Here is a 17,479-nt window from a genome sequence, read left to right as displayed (position 1 = left end):
CACCCCCACAACCACCGGTAAAGGGTTGTGGGGATGAGGTCCTTGTCCCCATCAACATGGGGATATCTTCCACATGTGGCTTGGTACGGTTCAGGAGGGGGGGCACTCTCTAGCCCCCCTCTTTTTCTGTGGCCAGCCAGGTTGCGTGCTCGGATAAGTGTCTAGTGTGGATTTTTGGGGGAACCCCACGCCATTTTAAAAAAAAAATTGGCGCGGAGTTCCCCTTAAAACCCATACCAGACTTGAAGGGTCTGGTATGGACTTTTGGGGGGAACCCCACGCTATTGTTTTTATTTTGGCATGGAGTTCCCCTTAATAGCCATACCAGACCTGAAGGGTCTGGTATTGGAATTTTGGGGGACCCCTACGCATTTTTTTTTTTTTTTTTTTTCCAATGACTTTCAATCACTTTTATGTGTTTTGTTGGGACCAACAATTCATTAATAGCCGGCACTAGCGCTAGTACTAACTTTTTTTTCCTTTAGAAATGTCATTTCGCTCTCGAACTGTTATAATCACGGGAAACATGCACTACTTTACAGGCATACTATAGACACCCCCCAGGTACGAAATTTAAAGGAATATTTCACTTTTATATCAGTGCATTACTGCATGTTTAACGCAGTATATATCAGTGCGTTACTGCACTTTTAATGCAGTACATATCAGTGCGCTACTGCACATTTAACACAGTATATTTCAGTATGTTACTGCGCGTTTAACGCAGTATATGTCAGTGCGTAACTGAAATTTTAACGCAGTATATATCAGTGCGTTACTGCACATTTAACACAGCATATTTCAGTGCATTACTGCACGTTTAACACAGTATACAGCGGATATAAAAGGTCTACACACCCCTGTTAAAATGTCAGGTTTCTGTGATGTAAAAAATGAGACAAAGATTAAATAATTTCCAAACATTTTCCACCTTTTAATGTGCCCTATAAACTGTACAACTCAGTTAAACAACAAACTGAAATCTTTTAGGTGTAAAATAAAAAAAAAAATAAAATAATATGGTTGTATAAGTATGCACACCCTTAAACTAATATAGGCAGTCCCCGAGTTATGAACACCCAAGTTACGAACGACTCCTACTTACAAACGGCCTCAAATGCCGGCCACTTGTGCTCCATGCTGGTCCTGGATACCTTTCGAGCACCGCCGGACACATCCCACACTGCCGTACTATGCCCCAGATAACATAGCAAGCGCCCGGAACATCCCACATCCATGCACAGGTGGCAGTTACAATTACGAATGCAGTGTTCCGACCGGAAGTTACACTTGCAAATACAGTGTTGCGACTCACGAACAACTTCGATTTACGAACAAACCTACAGTCTTTATTGTGTTTGTAACTCTGGGGCTGCCTGTACTTTGTTGAAGCACCTTTTGATTTTATTACAGCATTCAGTCTTTTTGGGTATGAGTCTTCCTTGCAAAAAAACACTCCAAATGTGCACAGCCCTCTTCAGATCACCCCACAGATTTTCAATTGGATTCAGGTCTGGGCTCTGGTTGGGCCATTCCAAAACCTTCTTCTGGTGAAGCCATTATTTTGTTAATTTGCATGTATGCTTTGGGTCGTTGTCATGCTGAAAGATGAAGGTCCTCTTCATGTTCAGCTTTGTAGCAGAAGCCTGAAGGTTTTGTGCCAATTTTGACTGGTATTTGGAACTGTTCATAATTCCCTCTACCTTGACTAAGGCTGATGCTACCCCCACCATGCTTCACTGTGAGTATAGTGTTCTTTTGGTGATGTGCAGTGTTGTTTTTGCGCCAAACATATCTTTTGGAATTATGGCCAAAAAGTTGCTTTTGGGAGACTTCAGATGTGTTTTTGCAAAATTTAGCTTGGATGTTTTTCTTTGTAAGAAAAGGCTTCCCTCTTGCCACTCTACTCCATAGCCCAGACATATGAAGAATACGGGAGATTGTTGTCAAATGTACCACACAGCCAGTACTTAACACATATTCCTGCAGCTCCTTTAATGTTGCTGTAGGCCTCTTGGCAGCCTCCCTGATCAGTTTTCTTCTTGTCTTTTCATCCATTTTGGGCGGACATCCAGTTCTAGATAATGTCACTGTTGTGTCATATTTTCTCCCCTTTACGATGACTGTTTTCACTGTGTTCCATGGTATATCTAAAGCCTTGGAAATTCTTTTGTACTCTTCTCCTAACTGATACCTTTTAATAATGAGATCCCTCTGATGCTTTGGAAGCTCTATGAAGATCATGGCTTTTGCTGTAGGATGTGACTAAGAAAATGTCAAGACAGACCTACTAGAACAGCTGAACTTCATTTGGGGATAATCATGATGGCAGGTGTGTACTGACTATTTAACATGAGTTTGAATGTGATTGCTTAATTCTGAACACAGCTACATCCTCAGTTATAAGAGGATGTGCACACCTATGCAACTACATTATTTTATTTTTTTTATTCTTACTCCCCCCCCCTAAAAGATTTCAGTTTGTTTTTCAATTGAGTTTTACAGTTTATAGGTCACATTAAAGGTGGGAAAAGTTCTGAAATGATTTATCTTTGTCTAATTTTTTACATCACAGAAACCTGACATTTTAACAGGGGTGTGTATACTTTTTATATTCACTGTATATCAGTGCGTTTAATATACGTTTAACACAGTATATATTAGTGCGTTACTGCATGTTTAACGCAGTATATTCAGTGTGTTTCTGCACATTTAATGCAGTATATTCAGTGTGTTTCTGCACGTTTAACACAGTATATTTCAGTGCGTTAGTGCATGTTTACCACAGTATACTGCAATGCCTCAGTGCAGTCTATTGTAGTTTGTCAGTGGAGTGTGTCTGTGTAGTGAGTACTCATGTTAAAGTGCACTAAACACCACTTTCCATTGATTAAAGTGCATCCACATACACATTTCCACATCTTTATTACATTTTGTTAATATGCCCCCCATAATGTCTGGGAGGCAAACAAGGAGAGGCAGAGGTTCCCATGGCACTGTGAGGGCACCAGCAGCTTATGTGTCCACAGGCAAAGGTGGACGCGGTCTGTCCTCAAGCAGGGCATCATTTCCTCTGTTTAGTCATGTTGCCCGTGCCATCCAGCCACAGCATGCAGAGGAGGTGGTGGACTAGCTTACTAAACCATCATCATCCTCCTCATCCTCCTTCACCCAAGCAGAGACTAGTGCACAGTCCACTGCAGCTGCCAGAGTGGCTTATTCTGCCTCCTTGTCCACAGCTACTCCTGCCATAGCCCCAGCATCAGACATGGAGGAGTCAGCTTAGTTATTTGAACACAGTGTCAGCCACTTGCCCCTTGATGATGCACAGCCATTACGTGATTCAGGGTGTTCCAGGTCCTGGCAGCACGTCTGCCAGTAGCACACTACCTACAGAAAATTTCTCTGCCCCATCTGCTGCAGCGAAAAAAAAAATACAATCACTGTCACCCACATGTCCAGCATCTAAATTCAAGCTTGTCAAAGCTGTTGGCTTTACAATTCCTGCCTTTCCATCTGGTGGATTCTGCCCCTTCCTTAAATTTGCAGAATGTGCTGTACCACAATTGCATGTTCCCAGTTACTATTTCTTTTCACGTAAGGCTATTCCAGCTCTCTACCATCACGTAGAAGGCAATGTTGTGGCATTGTTGGGCAAGGCAGTCAGCCGCAAAGTCCACGTTACTGCTGACATGTGGTCCAGCAAGCATGGTCAGGGATGATATATTTAGTTCACAGCACACTGGGTAACTCTGCTTGCAACTCGGAAGGATGCAGGACAGGGCTCAGTGCTGCAGCTTGCTGTGTCGCCATGTCTCCATACAGCTAGTAGTGATGATGAAAGATTTGTCAGCTAGTACCCCCTAAGCATTCAAGGGGCTATTTAATGAGTCAGGCTGAAAGGTGCAATGCAGTGCTTCAGCTGGTCTGTGTAGGGGACACAGCTCTACAGCGGCAGGCCCAGAGGTGGTTCACACCATGCAAGCTGGAGCCAGGATTGGTGGTGTGCGATAATGGCACAAACCTCCTGTCCGCCCTTAGACAGGGAAGGTTGACACAATTGTGCCATGGAGGAGCCTGGAGGAAAATGCAGAGGAAGAAGATGAAGAAGAAAATGGAGGAAGAAGAACACCAGAAGAAAGAAGATGGAAGAAGAAGCCGAAAGAAGAAGAAATTAATAAAGGACTTATCTACCCCTTCCTAGGGGTAGATTTCCTCTCACTTCCTGTTGTCTCCCTCCGTTTGTAAGTAGGAGTCATTTGTAAGTCGGATGTTTAAAAGTAGGGGACCGCCTATATATACTGTACAGCCTGCCCTATATACTCCTGCAGAAATTTGGGCCTTAGGTGTTGGTGGTACCAGAACACTGTAAGCCCTCACAGTTACTCTAGGTGGGCACTGGAACGGGCTCTGCTGTGAAATATTACAGCAAAAATTGTAATTACGCGCCCCTGTTAAACAGGGGCAGAAAAATTGGGCTTTAGGCACTGGTGCTGGTGCCCAGAACCAAAAATGTTTTTAGAAGCTATTAACATGAACATTAGGGAGGAATAGGATAGTCACTCAGCATAACAGGATAATCACTCAGCATAACAGGATAGTCACTCAGCATCAGCATAGGCAGTCTTCAAGGGATCTCATATTCATAAAAAAATTAACTGTTTACATCAGCATCAGGTGCTTGGTAGCTGGTGATCCAAGACTGATTTATTGTTATGAAGATGAGCCGATCAACCGAGTCTGTGGACAGGCACACTCTGTGATCAGTTACAAAGCCTCCAGCAGCACTGAATGTGCGTTCAGATAGAACGCTGGATGCAGGACAGGCCAGTAGCTCAATTGCATACTGTGCAAGCTCTGGCCAGTGATCCATCCTCAAGACCCAGTAACCCAGTGGATTTTCAGTTGGAAAGGTCTCCAAGTCTGATCTTGCCCCAAGGTATTCCTGCAGCATGTAAATCAGATGCTGACGATGGTTGCTGGAACCGATCAGACCTTGGGGTTACGGACTAAAAAATTGTCTGAACGCATCGGTCAGATGGCCACCTTCTCCACCACTCCTTCTGTGACTGACCGAAGCCTCAGCAACATGTTGTCCAGGAGGACCAGGAAATTGCAACCTCCCAGGCTCTGGAAACGCATTGCACAAACCTTTCTGCAAGGCCTCCCGAAGATGTTTCATCCTCTGCTCCCTCTGCGAAGGCTGGATAAGTTCCACAACCTTACCATTGTAACATGGATCAGCCAGTACTGATCCCTCTCCTTGATACCACAAATCCGAGGGTCCTTTCGCAGGCTTTGCAGGGTCAGGGAGGCCATGCAGCATAGGTTTGCTGAGGCATTCGGGCCGGAGTCCTCTGGGTCACTAAGGATGACATGATCCCCAGCCACGTACAAGTCCATGTGTTTCTGGGGACTGAAAACGATCCCTTGAAGACTTCTGCTGATGCTAAGTGCCAGGCTCCACCTCCATGCTGACACAATCCTCCTCCTCTTCCTCTTCCTATGTCATAGGCGGGCCTGCAGGAATACTTTCTGGTTAAAAGGGGCCTTGAGAGGTAAGGAAGTCCTCTTCCTCCCTCTGTTCTGCCTCAAGTGCCCTGTCCATTATTCCACGCAGCATGTGCTCCAACAGGAAGACAAGAGGGACAGTATGACTGATGCATGCACTGTCACTGCTCACCATCCTTGTGGCCTCCTCAAATGGTGAAAGGACAGTGCATGCATCCTTGCTCATTAGCCACTGGCATGGCGAAAAAAGCCAAGCTCCCCTGACCCTGTCCTGGTGCCATACTCGCACAGGTACTCATTGATGGCCCTCTGCTGCCTGTGCAGCCGCTGCAGCATTGCTAATGTTGAGTTCCACCTGGTGGGCATGTCACAGATGAGGCGGTTCTTGGGCAGGTTGGATTCCTTTTAGAAGGTCAGCCAGCCGAGCACTGGCATTATATGACCGGCGGAAATGCCCACAGACTTTCCTGGCCTGCCTCAGGAGATCCTGTAAGCCTGGGTACCTGCACAAGAACTGCTGCACCACCAAATTAAGGATGTGAGCCAAACAGGGAACATGGGTCAAGTGTCCCTGTCGGAGGGCGGAGAGGAGGTTGGTGCCATTGTCGCAAACCACCATTCCTGCCTGAAGCTGGCGTGGTGTCAACCACCTCTGAACCTGCCCCTGCAGAGCTGCCAGAATCTCTGCCCCAGTGTGGCTCCTCTCCCCTAAGCAGACCAACTCAAGCACCGCGTGGCATCTTTTTGCCTGAGTGCTTGCGTAGCCCCTAGAATGCCTACGGAGCACCGCTGGTTCCGAGGTCAAATCTGCACAGGAAGAGGCCATAGAGGAAGAAGAAAAGGAGGAGGTGGAGGAGAGGGGTGTGGCAGAATCACCACTACCAGCATTTTGGAGGCGTGGTGGCGGAACAAGCTCCAACAATACTGCACCCTGTCCTGCATCCTTCCCAGCTGCCAGCAGAGTTACCCAGTGTGCCGTGAAAGAAAGGTAACGTCCCTGTCCATGCCTGCTGGACCATGAGTCAGCGGTAATATGCACCTTACCGCTGACCGCCCTGTCCAACGAGACCAAGACATTGCCTTCCACATGCCGGTAGTGAGCCGGAATGGCCTTCCGAGAGAAAAAATGGCATTTGGGAACCTGCCACTGAGGTACCGCACATTCCACAAATTCTCGAAAGGGGGCAGAGTCTACCAGCTGAAAAGGCAGCAGTTGGAGTGCTAGCAATTTAGCCAAACTAGCATTCAGCCGCTGAGCATATGGATGGCTGGGATCTTATTTCTTTTGACAGTTTAGCAACTGGGGTAGGGAAATTTGCCTGCTACAATCGGGTTTAGGTGTACCGCTAGCAGATTGCCCGCAAGTGCTTGGGACACCTTATTCTACACCTTCATTCCTCTCAGTGCAGGTCTCTGAGAGGACTGAAGGTGTAGTGGGGTTGGAGATCCCAGCTGATGAGGAGCAAGGCGAGGTCCGCCTTGTTCTTTGGTGTGGGTCTTTTAGATACTGTTGCCAACGGATTGCATGGGAGCTCGACATATGTCTGGTCAAGCATGTGGTGCCCAAGCGGCTGCTGTTTTGGGCACGCTTGATACGCTTCAGACATATGTTGCAAACAGCAACGGTGCTATCTGCTGCACTTTTTTAAAAAGGACCCACACCAAAGAACTTTTGAAAAAACGCGCAGTCAGCAGCGCCCTGCACATGCAGAGCTATGTGGTGTGATGCAGTCGGATGGCTGTCCTTAAGCTGGCCCCTGGAGGGCATCCTGCCTCGTTAGAGATGTGCCTCCTCCTCTCTTCTATCAGGCACCCACGTAGAGTCAGTGACCTCATCATCCCCTCCCTCCTCGCCATTGGAGCAAACCTGGCAGTATGCTGCAGCTGGGGGAACATGACTGCCAGTTTTCTTGTCCTTCTTGGGCACCCCCTCTCTCTGGGCTCACGTTACTGCCTTCATCATCAACCTGGGTACCATCATCGGAGCCTTCAAAACGCTGCGCATCCTCCTGCAGCATGTACTCGACACTGTGGTCAAACAATTCGGGGGACTCCTCAGGACATAATGGTGGGGCTAGGGAAGAAGTGACTGATGCCACTGAGCCAATGGAATAGGGTGCTTTGGCAGCTGCATTGGCAACCAAACTTGTCTTAGCCCGGGTGACAGAGGATGAGGACGGCTTTGTAATCCACTCTTCCAACTCTTCTGCATGTTGTGGCTCAACACGGCCAGCTGTCGAAAAAAAGGACAAGCGTGCCCCACGACCACGTGCTAAGGATGCACCGTGTCCATGATCAGCACTGCTGGCTGTAGACACAGAGCCTGCTTGCCTCTTTTTGTGGCCTGTGAGCATCTGCCTTTCCTTGGTGGCCTTCCAGACATTCTGTAAAATTGGATTAGCAAAACACTGCCTGAAGTTTACTAGAAAAATTTCACCAGGAATGGCCTGCAGTCATTTATAGCCTTGGCTAGACTAGAATGCAGTGGATATATATGTAGGAGACTGTATATATATCTTTATGCACTGCAGATCACTGAATCACCTGCCTCCCTTCCTTCCTGAAAGTGTCGTTGAAAACGTACACCAGGAATGGCCTGTAGTCCGGTATAGGCTTGACTAGACTAGAATGCAGTGGATATATATGTAGGAGACTGTATATATATCTTTATGCACTGCAGATCACTGAATCATCTGCCTGGCCTGCCTGCCTGAACGTGTCTTTGAATACGTTCACCAGGAATGTCCTATAGTCAGGTATAGGCTTGGCTAGACTAGAATGCAGTGGGTATATATGTAGGAGACAGTATATATATTTTATGCACTACGAATCACTGAATCACTTGCCTGCCTGCCTGAAAGTGTATTTGAGAAGGTACACCAGCAATGGCCTGCAGTCAGATATAGGCTTGGTAAGACTAGAATGCAGTGGATATATATGTAGGAGACAGTATATATAGTTTATGCACTGCGGATCACTGAATCACTTGCCTGTCTGAAAGTGTATTTGAAAACGTACACCAGCAATGGCCTGCAGTCAGATATAGGCTTGGCTAGACTGGAATGCAGTGGATATATATACAGTATGTTGGAGACGGTATATATATTTTTTGCACTGCGGATCACTGAATCACTTGCCTGCCTGCCTGAAAGTGTATTTGAAAACGTACACCAGCAATGGCCTGCAGTCAGATATAGGCTTGGCTAGACTACAATGCAGTGGATATATATGTAGGAGACAGTATTATATTTTATGCACTGTGGATCACTGAATCGCCTGCCTGCCTGAAAGTGTATTTGAATACGTACACCAGGAACGGTCTGCAGTGAGATCTAGCTAAACTGGATACTGTGTGTGTATGTATATATGTATGTATGTAATATATATATAGTGTATATATTTTATACAAAGCCGGGATGTGTGTGTGTGTGTGTGTGTGTGTGTGTGTGTGTATGTATGTATGTATGTATGTATGTGTGTGTGTGTGTATATATATATATTAAATACACTGCAGCTTACTGAATCAACTGCCTGCCTGAAGTATATTAGAAACAGTACAGCAGGAACGGTCTGCAGTGAGATCTAGCTAAACTGTATACAGTCGAACACCCCATAATGCTCGATCTTTGGCGAATGATCGAACAGCCGATGTTCGAGTCAAACTCAAAGCTCATCCCTAGTGGCATTATGGACAGGGCATTCGAGGCAGAGCAGAGGGAGGAAGAGGAGGACTTCCTTTCCTCTCAAAGCCCACTTTATGCGGACACCATTCTTCCTATGCCACAGAACACACAAGAGGAGAGGAAGGAGGAGGAAGATTCTGGCAGCTTTGGAGGCATTCAAGCAGAGCAAGACATAAGTCAACCCTTAACAGATGGTTTTCCATCCCCAGAACCCTTGGGAGTAGTACGTAGCTGGGAGGAGGCAGTTCCAGATGCTGTAATCCTCAGTGACCCCGAGGGGTCTGCTTCTCATGCCTCCGCAAACTTGCGGTGCATGGGCTCCCTCATTCTTCAAAGCCTGTGAAAGGACCCGAGAATACATGGCATCAAGGAGAAGGATCACTATTGGTTGGCAACCCTCCTTGACCAATGTTAAAAGGGGAAAGTCTCAGAACTCATCCCGTATCCACAGAGGGAGCAGAAGATGAAGGCTCTTGAGGTCACCTTAAAAAGGGAGTTTATGTAACACCTTTGCCGACTCTGGTAGCTTACAGTCTGTTGGAAAACATAGTTTTGAGGCTTCTGTTGGTCAAGAGAGGAGCGGTGGAGAAGGGGGCCGCTCAGTGATGCATTTCAACATTTTTTTAGTCCTCTGCGCCCAGGCCTGTCAGCTTCCACATCCCATCGGCAGCGTCTTCATCATATGGTGGGAGATGGGGGTGGGGGCAAAAACAGATATGGAGAGCTTTCCAGTGGAAAGCTACCAAGTTTGCACATCTAGAGTGAAATTTTTGTCCATTCTTCTTTTTGCAAAATAGCTCAAGCTCTGTCAGTTTGGATGAGTGTCTGTGATCAGCAATTTTCAATTCTCAATTGGGTTTAGGTTTTGACTTTGACTGGGCCATTCTAACACATGAATATGCTTTCAACTAAACCATTCCATTGTAGCTCTGGCTGTATGTTTAGGGTTGTTGTCATGCTGGAAGGTGACCCTCCGCCCCAGTCTCAAGTCTTTTGCAGACTCAAAAACAAGTTTTCTTCTAAGATTGCCCTGTATTTGGCTCCATCCATCTTCCCATCAACTCTGACCAGCTTCCCTGCCCCTGCTGAAGAAAAGCATCCCAACAACATGATGCTGCCACCACCATGTTTCACGGTGGGGATGGTGTGTTCAGGGTGATGTGCAGTGCTTGTTTTCCTCACAGATAGCACACAAATAGCATTTTGCTTTTAGGCCAAAAGGTTAAATTTTGGTCTCATCTGACCAGAGCACCTTCTTCCACATTTTTGCTGTGTCCCCCACATGGCTTCTCGTAAACTGCAAATGGGACTACTTGTGGCCTTCTTCCAGCAATGGCTTTCTTCTTGCTACTCTTCCATAAAGGGCAGATTTGTGGAGTGCACGACTAATAGTTGTCCTGTGGACAGATTCCCCCACCTGAGCTGTGGATCTCTGCAGCTCCTCCAGAGTTACCATGGGCCTCTTGGCTGCTTCTCTATTTAATGCTCTCCTTGCCCTGGCCTGTCAGTTTAGGTGGACAGCCATATCTTGGTAGGTTGCAGTTGTGCCATACTCTTTCCATTTTCGGATGATGGATTGAACAGTGCTCTGTGAGATGTTCAAAGCTTGGGATTTTTTTTTTATAACCTAACCCTGCTTTAAACTTCTCCACAACTTTATCCCTGACCTGTTTGGTGTGTTCCTTGGCCTACATGGTGCTGTTTGTTCACTAAGGTTCTCTAATAAACCTATGAGGGCTTCACAGAACAGCTGTATTTATACTGCGATTAAATTACATACAGGTGGACTCTATTTACTAATTAGGTGACTTCTGAAGGCAATTGGTTCCACTAGATTTTAGTTAGGGGTATCAGAGTAAAAGTGGCTGAACACAAATGGACGCCACACTTTTTCAGATATTTATTTGTAAAAAAAAAATTGAAAACCATTTACCATTTTCCTTCCACTTTGTAATTATGTGCTACTTTGTCTTGGTCTACCACATGCAGTAAAATCCCAATAAAACACATTTACATTTTTGGATGTAACATAACAAAATGTGGAAAATTTCAAGGGGTATGAATACTTTTTCAAGGCACTTTACTGTCCAGCCATATATATTTACAATATATGTAGCTTTTGTCTCTGAATTATTACATATGGTATTTGCTCTCTTGGGTGATGCAGCATCACGTCTACTTTAGAGATTCCTGGAGCCGGCATTAGTTTCCACCTTGTCTTCTCTAGCACCTCCTTGTAAGGAGCTAGAGTGGCCTCCTGGCCACTTAGAAAACATGCATGTGGTCAGAGTAAAGGCTGGAGGAGAGAGCACAGCCCATATTGCCTCTCAGCTTTCTCCTCCCATATAGTTTTACTGTCTGTTCCAGCCCACTATGTGAAGCTGTGACAAGACATGAAAATTGTTGTTTACAGACGCTCTCCATCCAATCTGACAGAGCTTGAGCTATTTTGCAAAAAGAACTCTTGCAGCCCAGATTGTTAATAATCATATTGATAACCTGGGCTGGGGTCTTTGGGTTAATACTGTCATCACTAATACCTATAAGTGCAGGAACATTATTATCTTCCCTAAATTACTCTCCATAGGCCAATAGAGCTCCCAGTTTGGCCAAGTGCGGTTTCTGGTGCCAGAGCTTCCTTACAATCCAAGGTAGTTCATCCACAATTAGCCAGGCTATTACCAAACAAATTTTATATCCAACATCTGTATATCCAACTTTACTAGCATTAAATCAGAGTAAAGACAATGGGATTTTCAGTTTTTTGGCCTATTCCCACTTTTTGGCACTACCCATCCAACATATTGTAATGATATAATTTATATTGGGGTGGATGATTAATTTAGTAATTATTATAAAGATGATGTAAGTACTCTTCCGCAGAAACCCAATTCTTCCAGAGAGATGCACTTTATTGACTTCCAACACAGAACAAGGTCCAAAGTCCACAGATGGCAAAAAATCTGACAGAGTATATAATTCAGAGTCCCATTTTTCCTAGGTCTGCGCCTTCATAGTCATACACAGACAAGACTATATTAAACTATAGACTGAACGCCATGTTATATTCACTAGACACTGAATGGCTGAGCAATTTTATTGGCCGTCTCCATTCAGGCCTTTAATATGCTTTAGTCTTTCAGACAGACAACAAACCCCAGCCGTGAAGAGCTGCAGTCATAAACTGCCCCAATTTGCACTCCCGCATATCAACATCAACAAGTCCCCTTAGATATGTGTAATTAGATTAGATTACCATATACCACCTGAACATCATTTGAAATGTTCAATTAGGTCATACCTCACACACCTAGGTAGACTTGCATAAGATAAACATATCAAAGGGACATCAGCTGTTATATTAAAATTGAGTTGGCTTGGACAAATCGACCATTGTCAACTGAATTTTAGGCCTGGTTAATATTGTGCTGTATGTGTACATATATATAATAATATAATGTCCCACATAAATCGGTGAACATATTACAACACATATGTATAAGTATCTTTATTATAATAAAATGAGAGTGAAAAGAGATTTTTAATGAACACAATAATCATTGCTTCACTGTCTTCCCTCTTTCTTTCCACAGTTCAAATGAATTTTACTACACCCCACTCTTGGTCAGTGAAGCTCCAGTCGTAAACAATCAATTGGTGTGCGGGCAAAAGAAGCAGCAAAGTCTTTGTTTTATAGAACGTTGTATTCAGGACCTACCTAACATCTGTGTTCGGAAGAAAGGGCTGGATCAACCCATTGGCTGGTTGTTGCCTGACTGCTCCATGGAATATCGCACGATCTACATGTCCCCTGCCTACAAGAGACTTGGTCTCGCACACAACATGTTCCTCAAGTTTTGTGCAGCCAATCAGGGAAAAGTAGATCTATATTATGCATGTTTGAAACCTGATAATGTGCCAATCCAATGTATGTGCCTCAAGATAGGATTTCGGTTTATTGGCACATGGATGGAATTTTACTTCACGCAAAAAAGTAAAATTTCAATACAGACTAATAAAATATTGTTATAAAAAAACACATTGTGTGTTGGCATCTGCTTCATACTAAAATTTAGTTTCACCCCAATTTATTGTCTTCGTAGAATATGTGGGTCATAAGTTCTAGTACAAGCAGGGTTCAGGGTGTCCCAGGTCACTGCAGCTGGATGTGTCTTAAGATGCCTGATTAGATGACCTGTGTCTGATTTAGGTGACTTGGGTCGTTCCCATGCTGGGCAAACCAATAAGTTTGATTAAATGTTAACCCATGCTGCTTATCTTAAAGGGGATGTAAACCCTCGTGTTTTTTCACCTTATGGGAAAACACCTGGCAGTCACCAGCCCCCCAGCCCTCCCATTTTACTTATATGAGTCACCCCCATCAGATCATTCTTTGCAGCTATTACCTTTTGTACCACCACCCCCTCCCTTTAGAATGTAAGCTCTACGAGCAGGGCCCTCCTGTACCTTTTGTATTGAACTGTACTGTAATTGTGTTGTCCCCATTATACATTGTAAAGCGCTGAGTAAACTGTTGGCGCTATATAAATCTCGTATAATAATAATAATAATATGAGTCCCTTCAACTCTTCGGCGGGGACGCGCCGTCCCTCTCTCCACGGGGTCCCGACTCTTGATTGGTTAGATTGATAGCAGCGCAGCCATTGGCTCCCGCTGCTGTCAATCAAATCCAATGACATGGGCGTGGGGGGCGGGGCCAAGTCAGGCATTCGTGTCTATGGACGCAAATGCTGGACTGGGGAGCACGCCCGCAAGGTAACCCCCCGGGAGAGTGCTTCTCCTAGGGGGTTATCTGATGCGGGGAGGTGCCGTGAGAGCCGCCGGGGGACCCCAGAAGATGATGTTTGGGGCCTCTCTGTGCAAAACAAGCTGCACACTGGAGGTAAATATGATTACGTAAATATGTTTGTTATTAAAAAAAAAAAAATTATCCCTTACAATCACTTTAATCTAACCTTCACTGCCCTGCCCCCGTTTGGAGTCACAAATGGTTCACTGGTTCTGACTGATTGTACCTAGTGCTTTGGTAGGCCCACAAACAGAAAAGACAGCTGATATCATCAATCATCTAGGCTTAATGTACACGGGATGCTAAGGCAACCTCCTCTGAACAAATTTTTTGACAGTTTCAAACCGGAGTATAAAAACGCCCGTTTTGCTGCATTTGCATGCCGTGTTTTGCCGCGTTTGCGTCTAGGAGCGTTTATTTAAGATAACATCATAGGACCCTCCCAAAGCCCAAAAAACAGTATTACTTAACTATTTCAGCCATTCTGTGAGACCAGAGTGAGTAGCAGCAGCTGAGAGAGCAGCAGTGTACTTGTATCTACCTCAATTTCGGTGCTTTTACTATGGATCCCATAATGAGCATATGTGAGGAAAAAGTGCAAATTTTTTAATATATTTAATTTTTAAATTGCAATTGATTAGTATATTTTTTGTTTATTTTTTTATTATAAGCTTTATATGTAATTTCATTTTTTTTATTTATTTATTTTGTCTTTTTTATGTAAGATTTAATTGCAATTTTTTAATGTATTTAATTTTTAAATTGCAATTATTTTTTTTAAAAGCTGTATGTGTAATTTCATTTTTTTTAAATTATTTTGTATTTTTTATGCAAATTTTAATTGCAATTTTGTAAATATTTTTAATTAACCCTACTCGTAAACCCTAACCCTAACTTGTTCTTCAAGGGGAAAACCCTAACCCTAATGGGAAACCCTAAACCTGACCAGAAACCCTAACTCTAACCGGAAACCCTAACTTGTTCTTCAAGGGGAAAACCCTAACCTTAACTATTACCCCCTAACCCTAATGGTAAACCCTAACTGGAAACCCTAACAAGAAGCCCTAACCCTATCTTGTTCTTAAAGGGGAAAACCCTAACCATAACCCCCTAACCCTAATGGGAAACCCTAACCCCTAACCCTAACTTGTTCTTCAAGGGGAAAACCCTAACCATAACCCCCTAACCCTAACGGGAAACCATAACACTTACCATAACCCTAAACTTGTTCTTCAAGGGAAAAACCCTAACCATAACCCCCTAACCCTAATGGGAAACCCTAACCCCTAACCCTAAACTGAAACCCTAACTTCTTCTTCGAGGGGAAAACCCTAAGCATAACCCCCTAACCGGAAACCCTAACTGTAACCCTAACGGGAAACCATAACACTTACCATAACACTAAGCTTGTTGTTCAGGGGAAAAACCCTAACCATAAACCCCCTAACCCTAATGGAATACCCTAACCCTAACCAGAAACCCTAACCCTAATGGGAAACCATAACACTTACCATAACCCTAAACTTGTTCTTCAAGGCGAAAACCCTAACCATAACCCCCTAACCCTAATGGGAAACCCTAATCCGAAACCATAACACTTACCATAACCCTAAACTTGTTCTTCAAGGGGAAAAGCCTAACCATAACCCCTAACAAGAAACCCTAACCCTAACGGGAAACCATAACACTTACCATAACCCTAAACTTATTTGTCAAGGGGAAAACCCTAACCATAACCCCCTAACCCTAATGGGAAACCATAACCCGTATCATAACCCTAAACTTGTTCTTCAAGGGGAAAACCCTAACCATAGCCCCCTAACCCTAATAGGAAACACTAACCCTAACCCTAAATTTCATGCAACTATGTTTGATCAAGTCGGGGGTGAAGCCCAATGGTGGGGTCATCTGGTTGAAATCTAACAACATATAGGTCAAATTCCAATTATACTTTGGCTAACAGCAATGCTAGTCGTGTATTGGATTGGATCATGCTCATTAGGGGTATGTAAATAGTCTATAAAGCATAGCAAGCAATTACAAGTTTTTAAAATATTTTTTAGTGTTTTTTCATCATTTGCTATCATTTTTAAGTTTTGTAACGCTAGAAAATAGGGCACCTGTAAAAACGATTATAAATGAAATCGAGGCAAAACGCGGTAATTGCGGCAAACCACATTTAGCGGCGTTTTGCGTCTGAAACAACGGAAACTTTGGCGTCTGGACTAATTTTTTTGCCTTCAAAGAATAGCCTATAAATGCAACTGCCTAAAAACGACATTAAACAAACCTGTGTACATGTACACATAAGATAACTTTGGATGACATCAGGGGCAGCTGAAAAAAGCAACCAACTGCCTCTGAACGTCTGTTTACAAGCAGCAGTGTACATGAGGCCTTAAAGTGATGCTGGTGGCTGTCACTTCTGTCTGCCTCCTAGCCCCAGTGATTAGCAGGCTTCTCGCAGAGAGGGAGGAAATCAGGGAAGTGCAGTTACACACGCGCAATCGTGGGCATGAGAGCGAGAACACTACCTGTCAGGAGAGGAGAGACAGATCGTCTTCTCCTACTAAGTAGGAGCAGCGATCTGGCTCCTCCTCTAGTAAATCACATCCCCACACAGTTAGATTATTATTATTATTATGTAGCAATAACTCTCGGTGGAGCTGCTGGTTTAAGCGGGCTTGTTACCTTCACTCTCGACACCCCTGCTTCATCGGCACCGGGTCTAGGGTTCCGTTGAGTTTACCTATGGACGATAAAAGCACCAACACTTGAGTACATTTTCAATGCTTTATTGAACCAAGTAACGAAGGAAGTAGCAGGAAAGAGGCATGAGGGAAGCTGCAGGGAAGCTCAAATACCTTTCTTTAGGATTCTTGAGAACGTCCTTTAAAGTTGAATATTGTAATCGGATGCAATCCCCTTGTGGGACACAGTCTTTGCTCGCCTGGATAGGCCTCTCTCACTTGCCTAGCAGCCAGTACGTAGCACGAACAAAAGTCTCAGCCACAGACTTGGTTGAAATAAACTCGTACGATCCTCTGCCACAGGATGTATTCAATTTTGAGGTGAATGTCAGACACAGTACTTGGACCTCTAAGCCAACCCGGCAGTACTATGCTGTAGAACTACTTTAGGATACGTCCAACCAAGTCACCAGGCCCCTCTCCAGACCAGCACTCTGCATGATCCTTCCGTGACGGATCCTCCCCTGGCATCTTCTCGGTTGTCCAGCTTCTTCACTCTGGATAGACAGCTCAGGACCATTCCTCGGCGCTGTGGTAGGCCCCAGACATGCTTCTGGGCCCACCCACGCACCGCATCAGCGCGGGCCTCCGGAACGAAGGACCACGAGGTAGCACTCTAACGCATACCTGTCGGCCAGGAGGGCCAGCAGGTTGCTGCAAATGAACCCCAAAACATGGCGTTTGTTCCATAAATACCCTCTCCCAGAATGCAACTCGGAGGACCA

At 44.7% G+C, this 17,479-nt stretch overlaps 1 protein-coding gene across 1 annotated transcript in view; it reads left to right on the top strand.

Moving 5' to 3' along the window:
- The window catches only part of LOC141106729 (glycine N-acyltransferase-like protein 1), a 47,967-nt gene extending 34,741 nt beyond the window's left edge, over positions 1-13,226 (top strand). Inside the window, exon 5 of the mRNA XM_073597662.1 lies at positions 12,788-13,226. Within this exon, the coding sequence (XP_073453763.1) occupies positions 12,788-13,226 (439 nt within the window). The remainder of the gene's footprint in view (positions 1-12,787) is intronic.
- The last annotated feature ends 4,253 nt before the right edge of the window (positions 13,227-17,479 follow it).

The sequence above is a fragment of the Aquarana catesbeiana genome, linkage group LG08 (genome assembly GCF_042186555.1).
Source record: "Aquarana catesbeiana isolate 2022-GZ linkage group LG08, ASM4218655v1, whole genome shotgun sequence".
Classification (NCBI taxonomy): Eukaryota; Metazoa; Chordata; class Amphibia; order Anura; family Ranidae; genus Aquarana; species Aquarana catesbeiana.
This window is presented reverse-complemented; position numbering and strand designations above follow the sequence as displayed.